Genomic DNA, 27586 nt, shown 5'->3' with positions numbered 1-27586 from the left:
TGAGAGCAGGAACACAAGCAGGGGGAGTGGGAGAGGGAGAAGCAGGCTTCCTGCTGAGCAGGGAGCCCGATGCAGGGCTTGATCCCAGGACCCCGGGATCATGACCTGAGCCAAAGGCCGATGCTTAACCAACCGAGCCACCCAAGCGCCTCTAAATAAATAAAATCTTTAAAAAAAAAGAGAAAATCAGTGACAACTAGAGTTGGTTCTTCAAAAAGTTCAACAAAACTGACAAACTGTTAACTTGACTAAGAGGACTCCAATAACTAAAAATCACAAAAGAAAGATAACGTTACTACTTATATTACAGATGTAAAGGTTTATAAGAGTGTACTATGAACAACTGTAGAGTAAAAATTGGATAACCTAGAAGAAATGGACAAATAACTAGAAACATACAACCTACCAAGACTGAATCATAAAGAAATAGTAAAACTGATTAGACCTATTACTAGTAAGGAAATTGAATTAATAATAAAAAACCTCCTAGGAAATAAAATCCCAAGGACCAAATGGCTTTACTGATGAAGTCTACCAAACATTTAAAGAAGAATTAACACCAATCCTTCTCAGACTCTTCCAAAGAACTGAAGAGAAAGGAGCACTTCCTGACACATTCTATAATGGCAGCATTAGCCCGATACTAAAGTCAGACCCCACAAGCAAGAGAAACTACATTCCAATATCCCTTATATATAACGAAGCAAAAATCGTCAACAAAGTACTAGTAAACCAACTTCAACAGCACATTAAAAGTATTATACACCATAACTAAACTGGACTTATTCCTGGAATGGGAGTATGGTTCAATATATGAAAATAAATATAATATACATTAACAGAATGTAGGGAAAAAAAAATCTCACAATCATCTCAATTCATGTAGAAAACACATTTAATAAAATCCAATACCCTCTCATGATAAAAACACCCAACAAACTAAAAAAAAAAGAGAAGTAAACTGACTCACCATAATAAAGAGCATATATTTAAAAAAACACATTTAACAACGTATACTCAATGACAAAAGACTGTAAGCTTTTCTTTCAAGATCAGGAATAAGACAAGGATGCACACTTTCACCACTTTTTTTTTTTTTTTTTAAGATTTGAGAGAGGGAGAGCATGAGTGGGGGGAGGGGCAGAGGGAGAGGAGCAGGGGAAGCAGACTCCACTGAACGTGGAGCCCGACACAGGGCTTAATCTTATGACCCTTATTAGATCACGACTTGAGCCGAAACTAAGAGTTAGACACTTAACCAACTGAGCCCCCCAGGTGCCCCATACCACTTCTTTTCATCATAGTACTGGGAATCCTGGCCAGAGCAATTAGGCAAGAAAGAGAAATAAAAGGCATTCAGATTAGAAAGGAAGAAGTGAAATTACCTCTTTGCAGATGACATGATCTTACATGTAGAAAACCATACAGATTCCACTAAAAAATTGTTAGAACTAATAAATGAATTCAGCAAAGTTGCAGGATACAAAATCAACGTGCAAAAATAAGTTGCATTCCTAAACACTAACAACGAACAATCCCAAAAGGAAATCAGTAAAACAATTCAACTTACGAGAGCATCAGAAAGAATAAAATACTTGAGATAAACTTAACCAAAGTGACAAAAGACCTATACCCTGAAAACTACCAAACTTTGCTGAAATTAAAAGACACAAACATCCTATGGATGTTAGTCCTATCATGGATTGATAGACTTAATATGGTTAAGATGTCAGTACTGCCCAAAGCAATCTATAAATTTGATACAATTCCTATTAAAATCCCAATGATGTTTTTTGCAGAAATAGAAAAATCCATCCTATAATCTATATGGAATCTCAAGGGACCTCTAATAGTCAAAATAATATTGAAAAAGAACAAAGTCAGAGCTCTCCTACTTCCTGATTTTAAAACTTCCTACAAAACAGGGCGCCTCGGTGGCTCAGTTGGTTAAAGCATCTGACTCTTGATTTCAGCTCAGGTCATGATCTCAGGGTTGTGATATCCAGTCCTGCATGTTGGGCTCCACACTCAGCTTAAGATTCAGTCTCTCTCTCCCTCTCCCTCTGCTCCTCCCCACCCACTGCATGCTTGCTCTCTCTTAAAAAAAAAAAACTTACTACAAAGCTACAGTAATCAAAGTAGGATGGTGCTAACATAAACAGACACAAAGACCAATAAAATAGCATAGATAGCTCAGAAATAAATACATGTAAGTCAAATGACTTTGACAAGGGTACCAAGACCATTCAAAGAAAGGATAGTTCTTTCAACAAATGGTATTGGGAAAACAAGATATCCACATGCACCACATGCAAAAGAATAAAATTGGATTCTTATACCATATAAAAAATTAAAGACCTTACATTTGAGTCAAAGACCTAAATGTAAGAGCTAATATATAAAACTCTTAGATGAAAACATAAGGGAAAAGCTTCATGACATTGGATTTGGCAATGATTTCCTGGGCATTGAAAGCACAGGCAACAAAAGAAAAAACAGATGATTGGACTTCATCAGAATTAAAAACTTTTTTCATCAAAGGGCAAAAGACCCTAAAGACAACCCATGGAATGAAGGAAAATATTTTTCAATCATATATCAGATATCCAGAATATATAAAGAGCTCCTAGGATTCAATAAAAATAAGTTAACCTGATTTAAAAATGCACACAGGACTTGGACAATCATTTCTCCAAAGAAGATAAACAATGGCCAACAAGCTCATGAAAAGATACTCAGCATCACTAATTGTTAGGGAAATGTAAATCAAAACTGTATTGCATATATGTTAGGATGACTATAATCAAACAAAATCATAAATATGGACAAGGATGTGAAGAAATTGGAACTCTTGTGCATAGCTTGTGGGAACTTAAAATGGAAAAACCACTGTGGAAAACAGTATGACAGTTCATCAAAAAATTAAATATAGAATTACTATATGGTCTAGCAATCCCACTACTGGGCGAATACTCAAAAGAAATGAAAGCAAGAACTTGAACAGATATTCGTACACCCATGTTCATAACAGCATTATTCACAATAGCCAGAAAGTAGAAACAACCAAAGTATCCATCAGTGGATTAGTGGATTAAAAAAATGTGGTATATGCACACAATAGAATATCATCCTGCCTTAAAAAGAAAAGAAATTCTAATACATGTTATAACATGAATGAACCCTGAAGATATTTTGCAAAATGAAACCTGCTGGACACAGAAGGACCCTATGATTCCACTTATATGAGGTGCTTAAAGTAATCAGGTTCATAGAGACAGAAAATAGAATGGTAGTTTGCCAGTGGGTAGGAAGAAGGGTAAATGGAGACCTTGTTTAAGGGTACAGAGTTTAAATTTGAGAAGATGAAAAAGTTCTGAGATGGATGGTAGTGATGCTTGTACAATGATATGAATATAGACACCAGACCAAGATGTTGACATAGGAAGTTCTTGGATTTTCCCTCCTCCCATGAATGCACAGAATATACAGCTACACATGGAGTAATTCCCTCTGAGAGAAATCCAGAACCTAGCTAGGTGATTCCTACAAATCAAACAACTAAGAAAATACTGACATAGTTTTACAGGAAAGACTGAGACTTACTCTTGCCACAAATCCTACCCTCACTACAGCATCATACAATCAAGAAGGAACCCCTAATTCCCAGCTTCCTTCTGAGAAGCAAAGAGTTGGGACCACACATCTAGCACTCCAATTTTTTTTAAAGATTTTATTTGAGAGAGAGTGAGTGAGTGAGTGAGTGAGAGCACGAGCAGGGGGAGAGGTAGAGAGAGGAAGAAACAGCCTCCCCACTGAGCAGGGAACCTGACACGGGGCTGGATCCCAGGACCCTGGGATCATGACCTGAGCTGAAAACTAGAGTCGGATGCATACCCAACTGAGCCACCCAGATGCCCCTCTATTTTTTTTTAATTTTTTTTTTTTAATAATTCCCCTTTATCTCTGCTGTAATAATTATTATTCCCTTGTTTCTTCTAGCTTTGGGTTTAGTTCTTCTTATTCTTGTTTCTTAAAAGTATAAGTTAGGTTGTTGATTTGCAGTATTTCTTACTTTTTCAATGTAAGCAATTATAGCTATAAATTTCTTTCTTGGCACTACTTTTGCTACATCACCTAAGTTTTGGTATGTTGTGTTTTCATTTACATTTGTCTCAAGGTGTTTTCTAATTGTCCTTTCTATTTCTTCTTTTACCTCTTTTTAAATGCCCTTAGGTTTGAACTTACCCCACACTCACTCACTCTCTTTCTCTTTCTTTTTCTTTTTTAAAGATTTATTTATTTATTTGAGAGAGAGAAAGAGCAAGAGTATGAGTGGGGGGTGAGGGGCAGAGGGAGAGGGAGAAACAGACTCCCCACTGAGCAGGAAACCTGACCTGGGACTCCATCCCAGGACCCTGAGATCATGACCTGACCTGAAGTTAGACGTTTAACCTACTGAGCCACCCAGGCGTACCCCTCCCACACTCTGTTTCAAATAAAGTAAATTTCTTTAGGAAGAACTTTGGAGGTCTTTTCTCACAGACTGCCTGTCTTACCGGGCAGACTTTCTGAGCCATTGATCTGGAATTGTCTTCATTCAAAATGCATCAGCCTCACTGGTTTTCTAATCTAGGAAATGACTGTGTACTTACTGTTTCCTGTGCTTGTTTCTTTATTACTAAAATCTATGTATCTCTTGAATGATTGCCTAGCACAAACCACATTTTCATTTTTGGTGACTCCCTGCTTTATGTGCAGTGTGCTGGTTGGAGATAGTTGTCTCTGATCTACTGTTTGCCCCTCTCAGCATGGATCCTTTGTCCTGAAGGTGAGCTAGGGTGAAGGTGACCAGGGCCCCAGTGTTCTTGGTTTTGTGTACTTTGCCATATTCACCAGGATTTAGCCTTTGCAGTTTAGAGCTGGAGAGGATGACAAATGGTGGTGACCTTCCCTTCCTGCTGAGATACCATATTCCTTAACTGGAGCTGAGGGGAAAAGGAGCCCTATGGTCTTTGCCACTGCAGTCCAGAGTGGAGCTTCCATCTGACTGACCTAATGGTGTCGGGGAAGTGGGTTGTGGCTCAAATGCCACAAACTTTTGATTTTCTTACTTTAGCTCTCCTTTAGCATAAATTTCTCATCAACCTAATAACTATCATTCTTGGTTTAACAGAGCAGTTGTTTTGAAGGAACAGTTTCTCCTAGTCTTTTAAAATAATCTCTTTGATAATAAGAATATTCTTCTATATCGTCTGCTTTTTTTTTTTTTTTTTTTTTTAGTTTTTATTTGACACAGAGAGACAGCTAGAGAGGGAACACAAGCAGGGGGAGTGGGAGAGGGAGAAGCAGGCTCCTGGCTGAGCAGGGAGCCCAATGCGGGGTGCCCCTATATCCTCTGCTTTTATAGAGATACTGTTTGGACATTAAGAGGACTTCTAATTTGAGACTTACTTATATGATTTATAGTTGGTAGCTTCTCAGTTTTTATATTAAATATTGGGTAAGTATGTGTACTCAAAATGATTGCAATTTTGTGGGAGTATTTTCTCAGTCCTGTCTGAGCAATTTTACCAGTATGAATAGATAAAAGAGCTATATTCAGAATTTACAAATTGAAAAGTTGATAAATGTAAAACCAGGAAGGAGAATGTTACACTAGAGGTCTCCATAAGCAACGGATACTTTATCATACTCATTTCTGTTATACTACAGTGTCTGGCATAGAATGTAAATTTCTTGAAGGCAGAATCTTTATCTCTGGGAGTACCTGAGTTATAGTAGGGATTTAGCAAATTTGTTCAATGAACCAGTGTATCAATAAAACAAAGAATCGGGGCACCTGGGTGGCTCAGTCGTTAAGCGTCTGCCTTCGGCTCAGGTCATGATCCCAGGATCCTGGGATCAAGCCCCGCATCGGGCTCCCTGCTCAGCGGGGAGTCTGCTTCTCCCTCTCCCACTCCCCCTGCTTGTGTTCCCTCTCTAGCTGTGTCTCTCTGTCAAATAAATAAATAAAAAATCTTAAAAAAAAAATAAAACAAAGCATCAAAATGTGGCAATTAATGTTTCAGGTTGACCTGTTGGGAATAAATTATGAAGTAGGAAATAACCAAAATGTCCATAAATATATTGAGCAGTTTGCCATCTCAGGGTTTCATTAGTGTTCTTCAGTGAGCATGAAAAACCATATTTAAGGGGCGCCTGAGTGGCTCAGTCATTAAGCGTCTGCCTTCGGCTCAGGTCATGATCCCAGCGTCCTGGGATCGAGTCCCGCATCGGGCTCCCTGCTCAGCGGGAAGCCTGCTTCTCCCTCTCCCACTCCCCTTGCTTGTGTTCCCTCTCTCGCTGTCTCTCTCTGTGTCAAATAAATAAATAAAATCTAAAAAAAAAAAAAAAAAGAAAGAAAAACCATATTTAAGAATCTGGTAGCCTGATATTTGCTGTTTTTAGGGTGATTTATGCCATCTGTTTTCTGCTTGCCCTCAGAAGCTCTGTGGAAAAAAACTTGAGGATAAAAATTCCAACTTTAGGATTTATTTTGCTATCTGACAAGTAGGAAATATATTGGAGATATACCAACATCTTGGGGTCACCTTTACACCTTTATGTCTAGCTTGTTTTATATGTCTCATTTAGGAATTTTTGAGTCAATGTGACTCACAGCACCATCAATTAGCAGCTGAATCTTGGGTGTGTTATCTTCTTTGAAGCTTAAGTATTTTCTTCTCTAAAACGGGGATGATAATGCCTGTGATTTCTGATTCTCATTTGTGAGCATAAAGCTGTCTGTGTGTTCTAGGACTTCAGTTTAGTTATGATAGTTAACTTCAACAGCCACAAATGAGTCGAAAAACCAGTTGTCTATAAACCACGTATCAAACTTCTACGTAATGCAATGAAAGATGGGATTAATAGGATAATAGAAAGGTATAAGAGGGGGAAGAAAAAAAGGTGACTTAGACTGCTAATAATTTTAATAATAAGCGCATGTGAACTTTTGCCATAAAGGTGGTGATTATATTAGCACAATGATAAAATTATTACAGTGCTAGGCTGAGAATAGGGAAACCTGAAACTTAGTGCTGGTTTAATCCCTATATTTGTGGAGATGAGTACTGTGCTAAAATGGGAAGAACATTGGCTTTGGGGTCAGTGTTACTAGGCTTCAAATTATGGTGCTATCACTGGGCGAGTTATTCAACTTCTTTAAGTCTGTCCACTTGTCTATAGTAATACATATCCAAAGCATTAGGGTAAGGAACATAGCTATTATTTATTATTTCTTGCTCTTATTTTGGGTTTTGTTTGCTTTCCCCCATTTTTTCTAGTTTCTTTAGATGAATATGGAGGACCTTTTCCTCTTTTCTAATATAAATATTTAGTGCTATAAGTACTATGTTAGTTGTGTCTCACAAATTTTGGTAAGTTGTGTTTTTATTTTCATTCACTTCAAATGTTTAGGGCTCCTTTGGCCCATTTCTGAGGCAGTAGTTTCCTGAGGACTCTATTTGATGTTCTGTATTAGAAAGTTTTCCCACTGTGGCCATTAAGAATACAATTCCCAGCCCTGTGTAGACTCCAGGGGTTGTTCTGCTTACTCCTTTCATTCTCACTTTTGGTAGCTCCCTCCCACAAAATGCAGATTATTACTCAGCCAAGGACGTGAGTGGACACCTTCATGTATCTAGAGTTCTCTCTTTGTAGCTCCCTTATTCCCAATATGGTGTCCCAGAAAACCTTAGCTGCCTTGGCCTCTCCATACTCTGAACTCTGTCTCCTCAACTCACTGAGACCACAAGACTCTGGGTTCTCCTGCCCTGTTCTGAGGCTTGGAATTTCTTTAGGCAGTGAGCTGAGGTATTTGCAGGGCTCATTGAATTTATTTCTTTCTTCTCAGCAATTGCTGTCTTGTGCTGTTATCCATTCTTTGAAAGCTGACATTTCATACTCTGTTTAATTTTCTAGTTATTTAAACCAAGAGGATAAAACTAGTCCCTGTTACTCGGTCATGGCTGGGAAGTAGAAGTAATCTTAGCATCTTAGTAGGTAATTGATACATGCTAATTATCAAATCTTTTTAAAATAAATCACTCAAAAATTCTTATTGGAGTAAATTCTCAAGATGGGTGATTTTAGAACTGTGTATTGACATTGTATAAATTTTTATGCTTTTTCTTTTTTTGTTTTTAATCTCAGTGCAATTAATACATATAGTAGTCTGGGACTTCTTTTTTGAGGTTTGACATTCCTAGAATATTAATATGAACCAAATTTTGTTTTTAATGCTTTTTGAACTTTTTCAGAAATAATATGTTTTAAAAATTATATAGTTGGTCTAAGTAGTATTTACTGATTTAGCACTTTTAAGTATTTAATGTTTTCAGTTATTTATGGGCTTATTGTATTTTTTGACATCTTTTAATCAGATATTATTAAGACCTAAAATCTAACTCAATGGTAAAATATATAACCGAAAAAGGTTACTGAGGAGAATTCTGACAGTATACAAGGGGAGATGTAACTTTGAGATGAAAGATAATTGGTTAGTGATTTAAAAAATGCCACAAATGTAATATCTAGATTTGTGCATTTGTTTTTTTTAAACAACCTTTTCTTATAATTTAGTTAAAGACTTGACCTTTAATTATTATATAACCCTCAAATTTCTGTCTTATTCAGTGCTTTCCTCAGTGATGTGCAGAAAGACATGGAAGGTATGACTATTAAATTTGCAAATGGCATGAAGCTTGGAATGGTTAAAATACTAATGTTTTGCCCTTGAGTCCTAAAAGATAGGTGCTGAAAAAAGGGGAAAAATAGCTTAGTAGCAGCATCTGTCAAAAATTTGTTAAAGAAAAACTGCAGTGTGTTTGCCAGAAACATCAATACATCAGTTACAGTGCATTAAAAGAAGTGTACAGTCAAGAGCAGGTTAAAGAGTGATAGTTCCTATTGTTACCTTCTTGTTGTTGATGTGTTTGATTTATTTTAAAAAATTTTTTGAAATAAATTTAGACATAGAAAGGCTAAAAAAATAGTACAGAGAGTTTCCTCTTTACTCAGTTTCTTTTTTTTATTTTAATTTTTTTTTTTAAGATTTTATTTATTCATTTGAGACACAGAGATACAGAGAGAGAGAGAGCATGAGCAGGGGAGAGGCAGAGGGAGAGGGAGAAGCAGGCTCCCCGCCGAGCCAGGAGCCAGATGTGGGGCTCGATCCTAGGACCCTGGGATCATGACCCGAGCCGAAGGCGGACACTTAACCATCTGAACCACCCAGATGCCCCTACTCAGTTTCTTTTAATGTTAACATTTTATATAACCATGGTGCCTTTATCAAATCTAAGAAATTAAAATTTATACAATATATTAAAGTACAGACTTCTTTCAGATTTCACAGGTTTTTCCACTAATAACCTTCTTGTATTCCAGGATCCAATCCTGGCTATCTGTTGTTATATTGGTCAGATCATTTATAGTAGTATGTTCGGGTTTTGGCCCCAAATTAAAATATTGTAAAGCTTAAGAACCAAGTCAAATGCCACTTTTTCTGTTACTGCCTCCCATAGTTTGATTTGCTCTGTTGTGTGCAGTTGTACTGCGTGTTGTTTATACTTTGTTTTCTCTTATTGGATCTGTTAGTCCTTAGCCAAATAATTAATATTGGAAAGAACTCAATCTTATTAATCCTCTTACAAAGAGCCCTTAGGAAATGAGACCAGTGTATTCAGAGCATAGTGTTAAAGGAACTTAAAGTAACATGAGTAGTGGTTAAAGGACATTTTACTGTATAAGAAGAGCATAATTTCCAGCTATTTGTGAAAAAGGAATTAAATGTGTCCTGTATGTGAAAATTATGGGTAAATTTTGTCAGAATGATCTGATAAAAAATTAGGGAAAAGAGCAGTGGGTATTTTTAAAATCATAGAAAGTTGTTGATATAAATAAATCCATCTGTCTCACATAAGGAAAATGTTAGCTAATAAAGTCTGATCAGTGTAACTCTTTGGTCTATGTTTGAATGTAAAAATTATGACAAAGTTTCCTTTGACATCTTCGTTGTTTGAAATACTTGTATCAGATTTTGCAATCAGCCTTAATTGCCATTTAGACTAACATTTTGGCTTTTTCATTTTTGTAAATGTTCATTCTTGTTTTTGTTGCCCATTTTGGTTTTCACCTAGTTGGGTTTTATTTTGTTTTGTCATCTTATGGAAAGTAGTATAGCATAGTGGTTGAGAACATAGATTCTGGAGTCAGACTTCCTGGGATTGCATGCCTCCTGTGTAACCTTGGGCAAGTTACCTAACCTTTTTGAGATTTAGTTTCCTCATCTTCAAAATAAGGATAATAATAGTAGTTACCTCCTTGGGTTATTGCATAGATTAACTGAATTAGAACATTGAAAGAGCATAGTGCCCAACACAGAGTGTTGAGTGCCATGGCTCCACAAATGTTAACTCCTTGCTGTTACTGCAATTAACTAGTTAATTTACAACCTCAGATACTAACAAAATAACTCACCCCTCTCTGTCTCTCTTGTTCTGCTTTTAACTTTTATACTCTTACAAAGGGAAAGATGTACTGCTGCCTTGCTTTCAACATTTTTGTTGACATTATAACTGCATATACTTTTTTAAATTTTACTATTTTTTTTTAAAGATTTTATTTATTTACTTGACAGAGAGAGTGCGCACAAGCAGGGGGAGCAACAGAGGGAGAGGGAGAAGCAGACTCCCTGCTCAGCAGGGAGCCAGATGCAGGGCTCTATCCCAGGTCCCCGAGATCATGACCTGAGCTGAAGGCAGCCGCTTAACCGACTGAGCCACCCAGGCTCTTAATTTTACTATTTATATAGTTTAACATTTAGTGCAGACTGAAGGGGAGGAAGGTTAAAGCTCTTTTTAGCCTGAAACAATCTTTTAAACAAAACCACTTTATCAAATTATCTACCTACTTGTGCACTTATTAACCAGTGTAATTTATCAATGAAAGTAATTTTTCCATAATGTTTATTGAAATACTGAAATTAGTGAAATATTGTAGTTCTAAATACCTTCTGAAGCATTAAAGCAAAATTATATTCAGTATGATTTTTATGTTTAGGTCATTTTGCAGTTAAAAAGTGGTAACCCAAACTACTTTGGAAAGCTTGGCAGTGTTTACTAAAGCTTGACACCCTATGATCCAGTTTGATAGCCTATGGTTCTACTTTTATGTATATATTTAACAGATGTGTACATGTGTTAATGTCCATGGAATGTTTATAGCAGCACTATTTGTAATAGCTCCTAAACTAGAAATTACCCTAATGCTCATCAACAGTAGAATAAATTTTGGCATGGTCACACAATGTAATACTATATAGAAATGGCAGTAAAAGATCCGCCAAGTACAGTTGCTCAACAGTAGGGCTGAATCTCACAAATACAGCATTGAGAGAGAGAAGTCTAAAAGGCCATTTACTATGCTATATGGTTTTGTTTATGTCAAATGTAAAATTAGGCAAAATGAAGCTGTTAGAAGTCTGTGTAGTGACATTAGGGATGGGGTTTGAGGAATAGTGACTGGCAGGGAGGATGAAGGGAACTTCTGGAGTACTGTTAATGTTCTATTTCCAGATACAGGTGTGTTCAGTTTGTGAAAATTCATCAAGCTGGAAAATTATATTTTGTGTACTTTGCTTTATGTATAGTCACAAAAGCTTTCAAAAGAAATTGACATATTTATATATTGTAGGCCTGTTGCATTATACATTTGATGATATTGAGGTGCCAGTCTGCATGCATTATTTTTGTCCAGCATTCTTGTTTAAACATCAGAGAATTACAACAATGAAGAGAGGATAGATGGGCATCTAGTTTAAGTCTCCTAGGCCTTGGTAGTTTTCTTGGGCTTCCTACATGTTGGCATAAAGTGCCCCTGTCAGAAGGTTGAGATGAGGATCTTTGATTACAGAGTAAGCATCCTTTCAATAAGAAGAGATTGGCTCTGAGAGGTGATAGTAGGCATGTGGATGGGGCTTAAGGTAGCACCTTCTTGGCCATTCTCATTCAAGGGACCAGGGAGTTGTGCCAAATTAATTGACAAAGCCCATTACACTACCTTGTAGACTTTGTGAATGATACAAAGTAAGTTTGCACTTAGTTTTAAGTGACTCACATCTCTGGGAAGGATAAGATTTAGTAAGTTGATTTAGAAAGTTATTCTTTTAGCATAGTCTGCAGGAAAGATGATATTTAATAATTTAAGAACTGTTTTTTTTAAGACTTCATTCAGTTTTCTGTTAATGCAACTAGATTGTTTTTTGGACTTTTAGCTTAACGTTTATTTGACTTTTGTAAATATTATGTTTAAAAATAATACACATTTGTCATAACAGATATAACAAAACAGTTATTAAAAAGCAAAACCCCTTTTCCAGTTTCACTTGTAGATCTTTTTTTGTATCTGTACATACCATAAATTAATTGATGCTACAATGCATTTATTTTATTACCCTGTGTTTTAACATACCTGAAATTGGGATGTGTCTTTCAGTTGCTCTCCACTAGGTGGCAATTACAATGGAGTTGACTTCGCCAGACATGGGAAATTAAGCCATAGCTGTTCATATTATTTTCACTTCAGTTGAGTTATATTCCTTGTTGGTACTATATGGGTTGAGTTTAATTGCTGTTACAAGTATCTTGAAAAGAATTGCACTGTGTGATTTGTCACTAAAGCAAAAAGTTAGTGTTTGTGCAGAAAGGCATAGAAAAGGCAGCAGGGTATGAATTTAACATGGATTGAAGCAAATACTCATTGTTGGAAGGATAACCACAGTTCTGTTTCTCTGCAAAATAAAAACCAAGTGCTTTATAGAATCAAGAAGGGGATCTATTTTATAAATAAATGAAGGTATGCTGCATTTTATTCCTGAAACATGCAAAAGCATTTCCCATTACAAGCCAATCAGTGCAGCTTAAGGCAGGAGAAATTGCCATATCCTCTGGATAGGTGGTTGGTGTGACCAATTCACATATCATATAGGAGGACTATTGTTAAGGCACTGTGTCGGGGTACCTGGGTGGCTCAGTCATTAAGCGGCTGCCTTCGGCTCAGGTCATGGTCCCAGGATCCTGGGATCGAGCCCCGCATCGGGCTCCCTGCTCGGCGGGAAGCCTGCTTCTCCCTCTCCCACTCCCCCTGCTTGTGTTCCCTCTCTCGCTGTGTCTCTCTCTGTCAAATAAGTAAATAAAATCTTAAAAAAAAAAAAAAGGCACTGTGTCATAGCTTTAATTGTTCACTTCTTACAAATTAACTGAATTTGGTGATCTTTTTATGTATTTATTCAGTGTTTTACATCTGTTGAGATAGTCATTTGATTTTTCTTTTCTAATCTGTAAATGTAACTTTTTTTTCTGTTAATTAACATTTTATGTAATATATTTTCTGATGTCAAACCATCCTGTATTTCTGGGAAAGCGACTTGATTTAACTTTTTAAATTAATAGTTATTTTATGGATATCTTTTTAATTTAGAGTGTATGGATTTACCTCATTCTTTTTAATGGCTCCATTTTTCTGTTTTTTTTTTTGTTTTTTTTTTTTAAGATTTCATTTATTAGAGAGAGAGGGCACTAGGGAGAGAGAGCAAGCACGAGTAGAAGGCAGAGAGGATTGGGAGAAGCAAGCTCCCGGCTGAGCAGGGAGCCCAACGTGGGACTTGATCCCAGGACCCTGGGATCATGACCTGAGCCGAAGGCAGACGCTTAACGGACTGAGCCACACAGGCGCCCTATTGAATGTTTTTTTAAATGGCTGCCGTATTGATGTGCATGATTTCCAGCTTTTGCTATTAAAAACAATGTAGCAGGGAACATCTTTCTATATATATCTTTATATACTCAGGCTGATATTTCTATAGAACAGATACCTAGAAATGTGCATTTTCATTGTTTGATAACATGAAAGAAATGTAAAAGTTAATTTTAAAAAAGTATTTACTTGGTTTAGAAATGCCAGTGATCATTGGAAAATATACCAACATGCTAACAGTGGTTTGTCTTTGGGGTGATGGGCTTATGTGTGATTAAAAAACAACAACAACAACAACAACCAAACTTTAATGGGAGAATTGGAATGAACTTTAAAAAACTAAGTGCTTACGAAATCAAATACTACTTTAGAAGTCCTGGGATTGTGAGCATTTGGAGGCTAGGAACTGTCGTAGCTCCCAGATAATTCATCTAGCATAATGCAAAATACATGAAGCAAATTTAAAAGATGTAGAAGTAAGTTGAATTGATTTTTTGAGTTTAACGGAGAAAAAAAACTTCTTGCCAATTCTTTTTCAGGGTTTTTTGATTAACTCAAAACCGGAGAATGCCTGTGAACCCATAGTGCCTCCACCACTAAAAGATAATTCATCTGGCACTTTCATCGTGTTAATTAGAAGACTTGATTGTAATTTTGATGTAAAGGTAATGTTTTCTTTTTTCCTTTTTTTTTTTTTTTAACTTTTTTTAGTTTATCTACCTTAAATTCTCCCTTGTTTCAGAAAGGCTTTAAGAAGGTTTATGCAGTTCATCCAGATTAAAAAAAGAAGGTGAGGATGAAAGGAAAATGGGAAGTTGGTGAAGGCAAGCAAGAGAGGAGCAGGTTTATTTAAGTTTTATTCATCTGCCACAAAATTGACTCTAAGCCTTTAGCAGCCAGTACAAAAAGGAGGACAGCTCGCACGGTTCATAGTTTCTACAAGATTGTAAACAAATTGACAAGGATAAAAATGATTGCACTTCGTTCTAAAAATTTTCAGGTGGTTGTTGGGAATCTTGAACTGTGGTTTAACAGTAGAATATTGCTTGATCTAATCTACGAATGGAAACATGAACCTTCAGTTTTATGCCTTTACTCTTCCATGACCAATACTACACATATATTTATATTTATGTTGACATTGGGATTTCTCTTTTGCAATAAGCTAACTCTGTCACCTGTACAAAGTTTGTCTCCTGGTGTGGGTTAGGTCAGATAGTAAAACAAAGTTTGCCATAGGACTTCCCTCACTATCATCAGTGCTGTTCTAAAGGTGTGGTTTTTTGATACTTTTAATACTGTCTTTACAAAAATAGTTTTGGATGGTCTTGGCCGAAGAGCCACATTGAGGCCTCTTATAAAATATGCCTTGATGTTACTTTTACTGAACTACCTCAGACCTGAGTGTCATGTAGTTTCTAGCATGTATCTTAGAGAATAGACATGGGATATTACTTCATGGACTTGACATAGCTTGATCTTAGATGATTTGTTCAGTAGGAACAGACCCCTGTTGTGCCTGAATTTTTGTCTCTGCTCCTTGCATTTCATGAAAGAATTGACACTTCCATAATAAACTTATTAAAGGAATAAAATAATAACTGAAAAAGGGTTTGGAAATGTAGAGCACTTTGTAAATGATAGGTGTTGTTACTGTTTTATATCATTTCCAAATCTAAACTCTTAGTTGCCTTTAAATGGGAAATAAATTAGAGCTTGAAGTCAAATGTAGATTTCCTGCTCTTCAGAATTATATGTCTTTTTTATAGTAATTTGAATTTAAGCCATTTTAAGATTTGGTCCAGAACTAAACTGTAATAATTGCAGATTGTTTCAACAAAAAGGAAACATTATTGTAATATTTCATTAATTTCTTGCTGCTAAGAAGTTAAAAGTAAACTAAAATTTGCTGATTCTAAGGTTTATTGCATTATTATGCTATGTAATTTTTGGCTCAGTCTAGTCTTTATTAACTAGAAACTACAATACTTTTTTTTTTAAATAACTTTCTTCGTTGGGGATGGAAGGTGGGTCACTGCAAAATTTAAGGAAATACTGTCATTGAATGTTTATTTTTGATGGTGAAAACACAACTCTGGAATGAATAGGTAGGCTTATTAGTCCTCTTGTCCCTTTAGTGGATCCTCATCACGAGTCTGAGTGCTTCTAATAGAGTTTTATGATTAGCTGTACTCCAGCTCATCTCTTTCTATTTCCTGCCTTGAATTTTATGCTGCAGCCATTCCACCTCCTTGAAGTCTCTCGACTTGTTGTAACAATGCTGACTATACCTTTGTGCCTTTGTATATACTATTTCCTCTGTCCAAGAGCTCTGTCCAAGATGACATTTAAGTGCTAGCTGAGGATATTATCTTTTCTGGAAGCCTAACTTTTTTTCTGCCCTGATAGAATGAATCATTCCAGCTCAATTTGCCACTCTTCCACTTTGTAAATATCTCCTTTACCCTTTATCACATTATTATTATTTATTATATATATATTTCACTTGTGAGCTGTGTTTAGAGTTCATGTTTTAATTATAGTTATTACCTAATTTGTATCGTGGTGCATAGTAGAAGAGCAATAAAGGTTTGGTAAATCAAGCTATGTAGTATAGTAGTAACCTTCTACTTATGTGTATAATGCATTTTTAAAAAACATGTACATGTAAAAATGTTAGGATTCTCATCTTAGAAAGAAAAATGTTAGAAATTTTCTCGTTATACCTCACCATGTAGATACAGTTCTAATGAATAAGGTCCCACTCTGTTGTACATGTTTTTAAACTCTGCTATCTTTCCTTCACAAATAAACAACAGAGTAGCCATTTAAGGCTAAAGATTCCTTACTCATGTTTTTCCTAATGGTTTCTGTCTTGCCTCAGTTATGTTAAAAATATGAGACCTCAGTTTACAGGGAAGACACATTAATTTTAATTAAGGTCTGGAATACTACATACTGCATACTTTTGAATCCCTTTTTTTTTTTTTTTTCATTTGAAATACAGCTTTATTCTGATTCTAAACTAAAAGGAAAGGGAATGACAGCGACAAATTAGATTTTACCACTGGATATTGTGATGTGACTATAGCAGTCTTTTATGTGAAACTCAGGAAGGAAACAGTTGCATTCCAAAACAGCCAAATATGCATCCAAAAAATGAAGGTACTTTTTAAACAGCCACATTCACTTCGAAACCCATTCATCTCCTTCAGCATCCCAAAGATTAAGCACAAGTCCTGCTCAGCTATATAATAAAGTGGCAAGCATGCTGGACTTTTGGGGGCACCTGGGTGGCACAGTCAGTTAAGCATCCAACTCTTGGTTTTGGCTCAAGTTATGATCTCAGAGATCAAGCCCCATGTCAGGTTTCTTGTTCAGCGTAAGGTCTGCTCCAGATTTTCTCTCTCTCCCTCTGTGCGCCCCCCGCATACTCTCTCCCACTCTCTCTCTCAAATAAATAAATCTTAAAAACAAAACAAACAAAAAAACAAACAAACTAGACTTTTTCACACTGCACTTTCTCACAGGTCATCATCCTCATCCAGGCGAGCAGTTGCCTAAGCAACCTCTAGATCATGCTTATACTGTGTTGCCAAAGCTCGGTCTCTAACAGCCTCTGGTGGGGCAAGAGCAGCCATGGCAACAAACTCCAGGTTAGGGTCTCCAGTTAGTTTTCTAGCAGACCACAAGAAGGGCTTTCCAAAGTTGTAGTTACTTTTTTGGCAGAAATGTCATAGTACTAAAGGTTTTTCTTTCAGTGGAAGACAATAGATTTTGCCTTAACTTTCCTGTTCTTAACATCTACTTTGTTGTCACACAGCACTATGGGGATGTTCTCACGTACTTGTCCCAGATCTCTGTGTCAGGCACATTCTTGTAAGTAACCCTTGATGTTACATCAAACATTATAATGGCACACTGGGCCTGGATGTAATAACCATCCCTCAGCCCACCAAGTTTCTTCTGACCAGCCGTATCCCATACATTGAACTTAATAGGTCCTCTGTTGGTATGGAACACAAGGGGATGGACCTCAACACCCAAGGTGGCTATGTACTTCTCAAGTTCACCAGTCAGATGATGTTTCACAAACATAGTTTTTCTAGTACCACTATCGCCAACCAATACAAATATGAATTGGACTTGGGATTCTCCTTGGGCAGCTATCATGCTGTTGCTTCCAAAAGTGTCTCTGGTCTGTCTGACTAAACTGAATCCCATTTTTATTGTTTATTAGCCGTGTGATCTCAGGAAAGTTATTTTACCTCTGTGTGCCTCAATTTCTTTATCTGTAAAATAGGAATTGTTATGTTCCCTACATCATAGAATTGTTATGAGGGTCAAATGAAATAATCAATATTAAATGCTTATCAAACGGTGCCTTGCACACAGTAAGTAAGCAGCAGGTAATAGCCATTGATGTTTTACACTTCTTACCAGTGGTGTAAAATAGAGTAAGAATAAAGATGGCAAAGATGCTTACTTCTATTAGGCCTAGAAGTTTCTCATAATCTGCTGTTTGCAAGCTGGAGAACCAGGAAGGCCAGTGGTATAATTCAGTGTGAGTCCCAAGGCCTCAGAACCAAGGGAGCTAATGGTTTGGAGTCAAAAGGTCCAAGAACCAAGAGCTTTGATGTCTGAGGGCAGGACAGGTGGATATCAGCAAGAGAGAGGGAATTTGTCTTCCCTTTACCTTTTCATCTATTTGGGCCCTCAACAAATTGGATGATGCCCACCCACACTGATAAGAGTGGTAGATGTTTTTTTACTTAGTCTATTGAATCAAATGCCGATCTCTTTCAGAAACCCCTTCACAGACACACTCCAAAATACTGCTTTACCAGCTCTCTGGAATCTCTTAGCCTAGCCTAGTTGACACATACAACTAACCATCACATGGATCTTTCAGAAACTAAATTATTAACTGATAAGTCACACTATGATGCAATAACTCAGTGACAGTTGAGTGTGAAATTTCTATTGTGGTTTATAAAGGACAGTTCAGTCATGCCAGCATGTAACGTATAAAATATAAGTTTCATGAATACACAAGAAGTATGGATCACCTATCAAGGTAGTATGAAATAAGGATAAATTTATCATAGTTACTGGAAAAACAACTGGAATCTTATCCCAAAGAGCATTTCTTTTTCTAAGGGTAGTCATTGGTTGATAGGCTGTTAGCTTTGTTAGCTATAATCTTCAGATCAAAAACCTATGCCTGTATTTTCTGGGCTTCCAAATTGATGATTAGATATAGTTTTTTATTAGGTATGTTATAGAACCTAATCACTTAGAATGTATGTTATAGTACTTTTCTGAATTGAAAATAAATAGCTCTTGGGGCGCCTGGGTGGCTCAGTCATTAAGTATCTGCCTTCGGTTCGGGTCATGATCCCAGGGTCCTGGTATCGAATCCCACATTGGGCTCCCTGCTCCCCGGGGAGCCTGCTTCTCCCTGCCCTACTCCCCCTGCTTGTGTTCCCTCTCTCGCTGTGTCTCTCTCTGTCAAATAAATAAATAAAATCTTTTTTAAAAAATAGCTCTTTGTATAAAATAGGGGTTCATTCATATATATATACAATTCTGTATGAATGCATTGACTTAAGAAACTAGTTAAAAAAATAACTTTCTTATTACAATGTACCATCCTGGGACCAAGTACTAGAAATGCTTAATTCAGCCCTATACAGAATGCTGCAGTTGATAGTAGTTGCAAGGTTATATTTTTTGTCATGCCTCCTATTAAAAATGATACTCATATTATCTCAGACAAATGTGAATTAGCTAGCTGTATTTTACAAAGCTTTCCTTGGAGAAAGGAACCCTTGCCATTGTGGAGAGCAGAAGGGAAAAGAAGTAAAATTTCATCAAGATCTTTCAGTAATTGGTGGTAGCAGTAATCTTGGTGATGGGGTGGGTATTTCAGGGTTTACTTTTTGAAATTCTTTAGATTTTTTTAAAGATGAGTGTTGTACTATAATTGAAGAAACCTAGACTTCTCTTATTTCTTCCTTAGAAGTCAGTGATGAAGTGAAGTTGTGTTCTACAATAAAGAAAATGGCACACTTTTTCTATACAGACTATCCCAAATGCTTTCTGACTCAGATAGCCAATAAGACAGGAGAAATGCAATTAGCAATTTTTGGAAGGTAGGCAATTGCACTGTTTGTAACATTCTAAGTTAAAGAGAGCACTGTTTTAATTTTTTGTCTTCTGTTGAGAGAAGCCCACCTGAGCCTTTTAATTTATCTTGCTCTAAAGAAATGTGGCAAAACCCATACTCAGAATTAGTTTTTGGATATATAGGATGTCCAGAAGGCTAGTAAGAACTGTTGATTATCTGCCAGTTGCTTATTCTGAAAACAATCACTTTTATTCACTGACAAAAACTATATCCTCTGAAAAATGCAGCTCTTTAGAGGAAAAGCTAAACAATGTTGTTTTGTTTATCTTTGTACAATGCTGTTCTTTACTGTGACGAAATGTAATTGTTTGGGAATGCTAGTTTTGGGTGAGTATTTGAAGTTAAAAAACATTGCTGGCTCTGATAAAGGTGTTACTGAATTTTTTAATTAGAAAAATGTAATCTCCCGAGGCAGTTTTCAGAAGACTTGAATTGGCATCCCAGTGGGAAATATGACTTTTTTCCCCTTAATTGTAAAAATAACTGGTTATTTCAAGAACACTAAAATCACTTAAAATAGAACTTTTCAGAACTACACAAATTTCTATGTTTATAACCAAATAAAGGTTAGTTATCAGAAGTCTGTTCATTGCTACTGCCATCCAAGATATTTTCATCATATGGTTTTAATACTAAGTCAACAATTTCTTCAAATAGTCCTTTTATTTTAATTGAACTTTAGGGAAGCTTAGTAAACAGATATGGTGCACTGCATGTACTTCTGAATTTTATTACCATTTTATGCTCTAATGATTATTTTTGAATGATGCAGCTGCAAAGTCATATAGGCCAATTATCAAGAAGCTGAATGGACTTAGATATTATTCCTTCTACCTTTTGTTTTTGTTTTTTCCTGACATGGAATTACATTTGGATTGTAGATGATAAGGAATATGTTGATACTCATTTTCTGTTGGAATATGACTTTTATAAAACTTAGCTGGCATACACACCCGCTTTATCTGACTTATGCCTTTCTTTCAAGTCACGTCTGTACTTTGCCTGCCCTCTCACCTTGACCTTCAAGAGTTTTACAAGTCTGCATATGCGTTGAGCAGTCTGTCCCTTTCCATCTGATTTTTACCATGTTCTTCATCTGGACAGCCTGACCTTATTTTAGCTCTAAGATGAAGTAATTTGAAACCTTTCCTGATTTTTCTCCAAGTTGAATAGATCACTTCTTCTTTAATATATTACTTAATCCCATTTAATCACTTTTTCTTTTATATATTCTTTAATCTCTGTGAGGAAAAGATAATGTTTTAGATTCTATCGTTTTAGTGTCTGATACAGTGTGTCGCACTTGGTGTGTGCTCAGTATTTGCTGAATGAACTAATTTAGAAAACTTTAAGGGCTTACAATTAAATTTAACTGGACTAAGGAATAAACAATATTATTAGAACTTTCTATTGGCTCTATGTTCACTTCACTTAATGTTCTTGGAAGTACTTCTAAATCAAATACTCATTTATCCCATAAACATTTTTCTTTAGGTCCCAATGTTTTATGAAAAAATTTAGAAATTACCATAAACATTTTTGGGTTATTTGGATGATCTTATAATAAACATACTAATTTTTAAATGAAATTTTATCATCTTATAAAATAGTCCTCCAGTTTTCCTTTCTAGTTTTACCTTTTCTTATCCTCTTTTAGGCCTCTAGGCTGATATATGACATGAGATTCCCAGGATTTCACTTTTATTTCATTAGTACCAAGCAAGTAGATATGACCTTGACTAGAAACTAAACTGAAAATAATCTCATAGTCGCTTAATATCATTATTTAATTTTTCCTACTCTTTTCTATATTCCTAAAAGTAATTTATAGCATTTGTTATTAATCTACTTCAGAATAATGTTTAAAAGATTCTACAAAAGGAATTATTTTCAAAGATACTTGGGGGATGGAAACATTTCTACCCACATGTGATTCAAACAGCTTTGTGCTACTAGCTCATTAATTTACTCATTTGTTTCTTCCACCCTTTAATTGATAAACATATCTGCATTTTATTTTATTTTATTATTTTCAAGATTTATTTATTTATTTGAGAGAGCGAGAATGAAAGAGAGAGAGAGTACATGAGTGGGGGAGGGTCAGAGGGAGAAGCAGGCTCCTCGCTGAGCAGGGACCCCAATGCGGGACTCGATCCCGGGACTCCAGGATCATGACCTGAGCCGAAGGCAGTCGCTTAACCAACTGAGCCACCCAGGTGCCCCATATCTGCATTTTAATAATTAGGTTCCTAGGGACTCCTGGCTGGCTCAGTTGATAGAGCATGTGACTCTTGATCTCAGGGTTGTGAGTTCAAGCCCCACATTGGGCATGGAGCCTAATTTAAAAAAAAAAAAAAATTAGGTTCCTTTATACACATTTATGTTTCCTTTTTAATGTTTATGCAATAGTAAAATGATAAAATACTCTTCTTTTACCAGGGAAGTAATATTCATCAAAAGAAACCTAAAAAATAGTAAATTACATGTACTTTACCCTAACCTAATAATGAAATATGTAATGCCCATGACTTTATTTACATATCTCATCCCCACACATTCCTTTGCTTCAAAATCAAGATGTTCAGATTACTCAGATACACTATAAATGAAGGATATCTGGGAGGGAGAGAAGATAGGATCTAAAGGAAAAGGAAAAGATGGATTATATCACTGAACTTCTATGAATGAAGGAGAGATGTTACTAGAGCCTAGTACCATCTTCTGTGGCATAGCTTTTCCCAACATGGCCTGTAGTGATCCCAAAATAACATGGGGGAGAGAATGGTGTTGGAATGGGGTTTAATCTTGATAGGATTACTTGCTATAGTTATGGATCTTATTTCAACCATTGATTGTTCCCTGCTATAACATTTCTAGGAATTTTTATCCTGTAGGTAGAATTAACAGTTTTTACATTGACATCTGAATCTACTAGTGCTGCTCCATTCTCATCTGCATTGCTTCGATCATTTGAGAAAGAGATTCTGCTTTTTTTTTTTTTTAAAGATTTTATTTATTTATTTGAGAGAGAGAGAGAGAGTGAGAAACAGCATGAGTGGGGAGAGGGTCAGAGAGAGAAGCAGGCTCCCCAGGGAACCGGGAGCCCAATGTGGGACTCGATCCCAGGACTCCGGGATCATGACCTGAGCCGAAGGCAGTTGCTTAACCAACTGAGCCACCCAGGCGCCCAAGAGATTCTACTTCTTTATTTCTTTTTACTTCCTTAGACAAAAAAGGAAGATCATAGGTAGGTTTTGAGAACTGTCTTTATTCTCTAAGTCTCCCATTAATTTCTTTTTTTTTTTTTTTCATTTCTTTCCCTTTTAAGGCAAACTTTTTCTTCTATGTTAGACATCTAGGCTGGGAAAAGGGTAGTTTGTGCTAGGCTGATGGTTGAGTTACTGTGGCTTTGTGTTAGCAATTCTGAAAGAAAAGAAAACCAGTTTTCCAGAGAACTTTTTCAGTTGGCATTTGGATGCAGAGTTAGACCACATTTTCTGCAGAAGATCCGTAGAAGTCCCATAGAGCTTGGACTGTAAAGTGAAGCTCCAGTTTTTTTCAGATTCTGCTAGGACCGCCAATACCCAGTGTATAGCCAGTGTGGTCAGAAGAGGCTAGGTTCCAGAACCACCCAGGATCTGTTATATACTGTTTTCTTTTTTGTTTTGACTTTTTAGCTTTTTGTGTTTTGAAACTAGCATACACAAAAAGTATTCATAATGTATGTATATACAATCTAATACTATGCAAGTTTAAGAGACCTGTCACTTACTAATGTTCATTAGTTAATATTAATTAATCAAATTCCATTTAAGTCTCCATTGGGTAATTTTTTTTTCTTTTAAGTTTTATTCTAATTACAGATCATATTAAACTAGTATTAATATCTTCATGAGGGAGCTTCCTATTTGGAATATTTTTATAGTAATTTCAAATGTTTTAATAGAGTGATGTTAAATGTATCACAAAGTGATTGCTTGTTAAAGCTACTCATTTTCTGTCTTGTATTTGAAAAAGTTTGTGGCGAAAAAAATTCTTTGCTAAGGCCAGACCAAACCCCAAAAGTACTGTGCATTTCCTTTTTCTTTACAGTAGATTCTCTTTTTATATATTACTATTTTATTTCTCCCTAGCTTGATTCTAGCCTTAAAACCCGTGGGTACTTTCTCATGTCAGCTACTTGGGAGTAGAACTTACATTTTATGAAGTTCTGTGTACTGAGTTTTTTAGTTCAGTGCTTGGAGCACCAAAATGAATGAGTGTATGCTCAGAGTTCTACCACTGAGTGGTGTTGAGCATCAAAATGCTCCTTGTAATTGTTTCCTCAGTTACATTTCAAGTGTAGTACAAGCCTGTCAGTACTTGGGAATTCTTGGTTGGCTCATAGTAAGTGCAGAGTTATCTTTTTGTTACATAAAAAGTTCTTTCAACAACCTTGTTTACAGTGGTAGGTGGGTTGAAATGGAGCTTCTCATTCTCATTAGGATGAGAAATAATTAAGATTTGATTAGAATAGAATATGAGTCCCACTAGTATCAAAAATATGAATTTTGATAATTTTCATTTTAACATGCAGTTTAATATGCATATGTAACTAGAGAATAATTTATGGGTACGTCTATTAAACTTAAATTGCAATTCTAAAAATTTATTCAGGCAACTTTTAACTAATGTGGTTAATTTTAACTGGTAAAGTTCATTACAAAGGTCTTTTTTTTAAAGGCCTCTTCAGACTAGTGGCAGTATTAGAAATAGCTGCACATAAAGGTTTATTTGGGTTTTCTTAAAGTCTCTAAGAAAAAAAAGGATTATTTTTAGTTTTAATTTATTGTACTAATCATTTCCAAGATAAAATATAAAAACTTCATTGGAAAGAGCCACATTTAGAGACCTATAAGCTAAAGACTTTGACTTTGTGATGGTGTGTTGCAGAATATTATTGCTGCAATGAAAAACGCAAATTTCTTTTCTGATTGCAGACAATCTATAGAACATTAAGAACTCATTATATAAATAGGTTTTCAACTTTTTTTTTTTTTTTAAAGATTTTATTTATTTGACAGAGAGCACAAGCAGAGGGAGAGAGAGGGAGAAGCAGGCTCCCTGCTGAGCAAGGAGCCCGATGTGGGACTCGATCCCAGGATCCTGGGATCATGACCTGGGCCGAAGGCAGCCGCTTAACCGACTGAGCCACCCAGGGCGTCCCTCAACTTTTTTGACTGTAAGAAAGTACAGCCAAATCCACAAGAAGAAATTTATTTTTATTCATGCCCCAATACATATACAACCCATAGCCTATAATAAAGCTTGATGAAATAGTATTTACCAGTACCACCTATAATATTCTGGTATATGAAATTTCTCTTTCTTAAAAAATAAAGTTCATCCACGTCCACTAAATTATTTTACTACTCACGATTTTTATTACTTTCAGTATTTAAAAATTGCTTTCCCATGTACCAAAACAAAGATTGACTTTAAAATGCTGCCACTGGAATGTAACCTAAAATTTTTAATTTTTAAAGTTCCCAAGGATTCTAGCTTCTGTTTTCTGCTATACTTGAAACAGGTAAGTATGGCTTTGCATACAAACACAAATTTTACCAGCCCTACCAAAAATATTTTCTAATTAAATAAATTCAACTTCTCTCCAAGCCTAAATAAACATATGCCATTTGCCAAAAGGTCAAAACTCTTAAAATATAATCTTACATGAGAGAGGAAACATGCCTTTGTATTACGATAATAAATGTCACAAAGTTTCAGCATTAAAACCACATACTTTGCTTGACAGTTTTTCTTAGAACTTTTATGTACTTATTTTTTTTAAGAGTTGAATTCTTACCAGGTTTACTTCTTTGTTTCTCTACCACAGAAAAGAGGTAAGGTTGGAGGAAGGCTGGAATGACTACTAGTTTAGCCTACTACTAGTGAATAAAGAGAGAGGAAGTGACATTTAACACTTAACATTAAGGAGAAAAACCAGCTAAGGTTTGGTAAAGCCTATTCATGATGATCCCCTCAGTCACTGGAAAAGGTCAAATCATATTCGGTACCTTTTACTGAGAAAGCTGGGAAAATGCAAAACATTTTTATCCATGGTGACTGAAGTAAAATTTTTGGCATGTCTTTTCAGGGGGAACTAAGCAACAGATATAAGGAACTTTTATTTTTGTGGCATATGTCTTGCTGGGTGGGGCTGGTCAGACCGTTACCTTAGTTGTGATTTAGTTTGATTAAACAAGTGTTTATGTGAGAGAGCTTCCTCTAGGCTTGAGATATATACAAATAAGGTAGTTCCTTTCCTTAAGGAGCATAAAATAATTGCGTCCGGAGTACTCTAAATGTTATTTTATCATCTTTGTTTTTCAAGACGGTAACAGGCTTAGTTTTCTGATAATTAATGTTTTTACCAAGATGTTCTTTATCAGGATGGGGAATTTCCCTTCTATTTCTAATTGTTTAATTCAGTGATATCATTTTAGTATCAATGATATCAAACAATATCATCGAAAAATGTGGTCATTACATTTTCAAGGCCTGCCCTATGCCAGCCCCGAAGTGTTTACCAAAAAATCAAGAGACACAGTTCCAGCTATCATTATTAAGCATAATGGCTACATTAGGAATCGGTGTTTCATAGATTGTAGCCTTATCTCTACATTTCTCATAGGGGAGCAGTGAAGAAACCCTACCTGAACTAGTACCTATAAGACCTGTTGAATTCTAATAATAGCTGCAAATCCGTGAACTAGGAAATCTCTTCTAGGAAACTTAACACATGTTGGAGCATGAGATAAGGTTAGCTAGCAAGCTGTGGCCAATAAACTTGTTTCTTATTACCAATAAAAGAAACAAACTGTAGCTCCTTTGCATTTTTCTGTTTATTATCTCTAAACAGATATGTCCTTTAATTCATATGTACCTATCCTGATCATCCTCCCTGTAGTGAAATTGAATGAAGGGTGGTGATTCTTCCAGTTGAATTTGTGCTTATCTGCTCTTAAAGGTCTGCAGCTTTAAAAGGCAGTACACCAATAGCTAGAGTTCTTGGTGCAACAATTTATATCCTGTCTAGTGAACCAAAGTCACTAAATTCTTGAACTTTGATACTAAGTAGTCATTAAGGATCCCCTATTTGGAGGATGGCCTCTTTTACCATGCAACTTTGGACTTACCCTGCTCTCCTAAGAGTGGGGTGGTAAGGACACGAGAGTTTGGAGGTAGACCAAGCTTTGGACCTTGCTAGATGAACTTCTGCTGCTAACTATACATAATTTTATCCTCTGGTAGTCTAAGCTGTATTCAGTAGCCAGACTATCTCCTGGACCTTTGGCATGCTCTCATAATAGTACTCAGAGCATATGGGTAAATACAAAGGCCTGACCACCTTTTAAATTTCTTAAACAGTTTAAAATAAACTGATATCCTTTGGAACTGGCTGAGGAACCGGTCAGTAGCCTTTACTTCAGAAAAAGAAAAAAAGAAATAGGAAAAAAAAGTCTTCATTGAGACTAGTTAAGATTTTTATTCTACCATAAGATAGGTTGCAAAATAAAATTAAAAATATGAAATAATAGAGGTGAAGGGGGAAGCACA

The 27586-nt window shown here is 36.0% G+C and overlaps 1 protein-coding gene and 1 pseudogene across 6 annotated transcripts in view; one reads left to right on the top strand and one right to left on the bottom strand.

Moving 5' to 3' along the window:
• The window catches only part of RNF13 (ring finger protein 13), a 169388-nt gene that overhangs the window by 59288 nt on the left and 82514 nt on the right, over nt 1-27586 (top strand). For 4 of the 6 annotated variants that reach the window (XM_044920294.1, XM_044920291.1, XM_021685945.1 and 1 more), the window contains one exon: nt 14337-14462. In XM_044920294.1, the coding sequence (XP_044776229.1) occupies nt 14337-14462 (126 nt within the window). Of the gene's footprint in view, nt 1-8676; nt 8712-14336; nt 14463-27586 lie in introns of those variants that run through there. The other 2 variants (XM_044920296.1, XM_044920297.1) reach the window with 2 other exon arrangements.
• LOC110576745 lies at nt 17322-18021 on the bottom strand (annotated as a pseudogene).

This window comes from Neomonachus schauinslandi, chromosome 1, assembly GCF_002201575.2.
Source record: "Neomonachus schauinslandi chromosome 1, ASM220157v2, whole genome shotgun sequence".
NCBI lineage: Eukaryota > Metazoa > Chordata > Mammalia > Carnivora > Phocidae > Neomonachus > Neomonachus schauinslandi.
The sequence above is the reverse complement of the archived record's forward strand: the minus strand, read 5'-3'. Positions and strand labels throughout refer to the sequence as shown.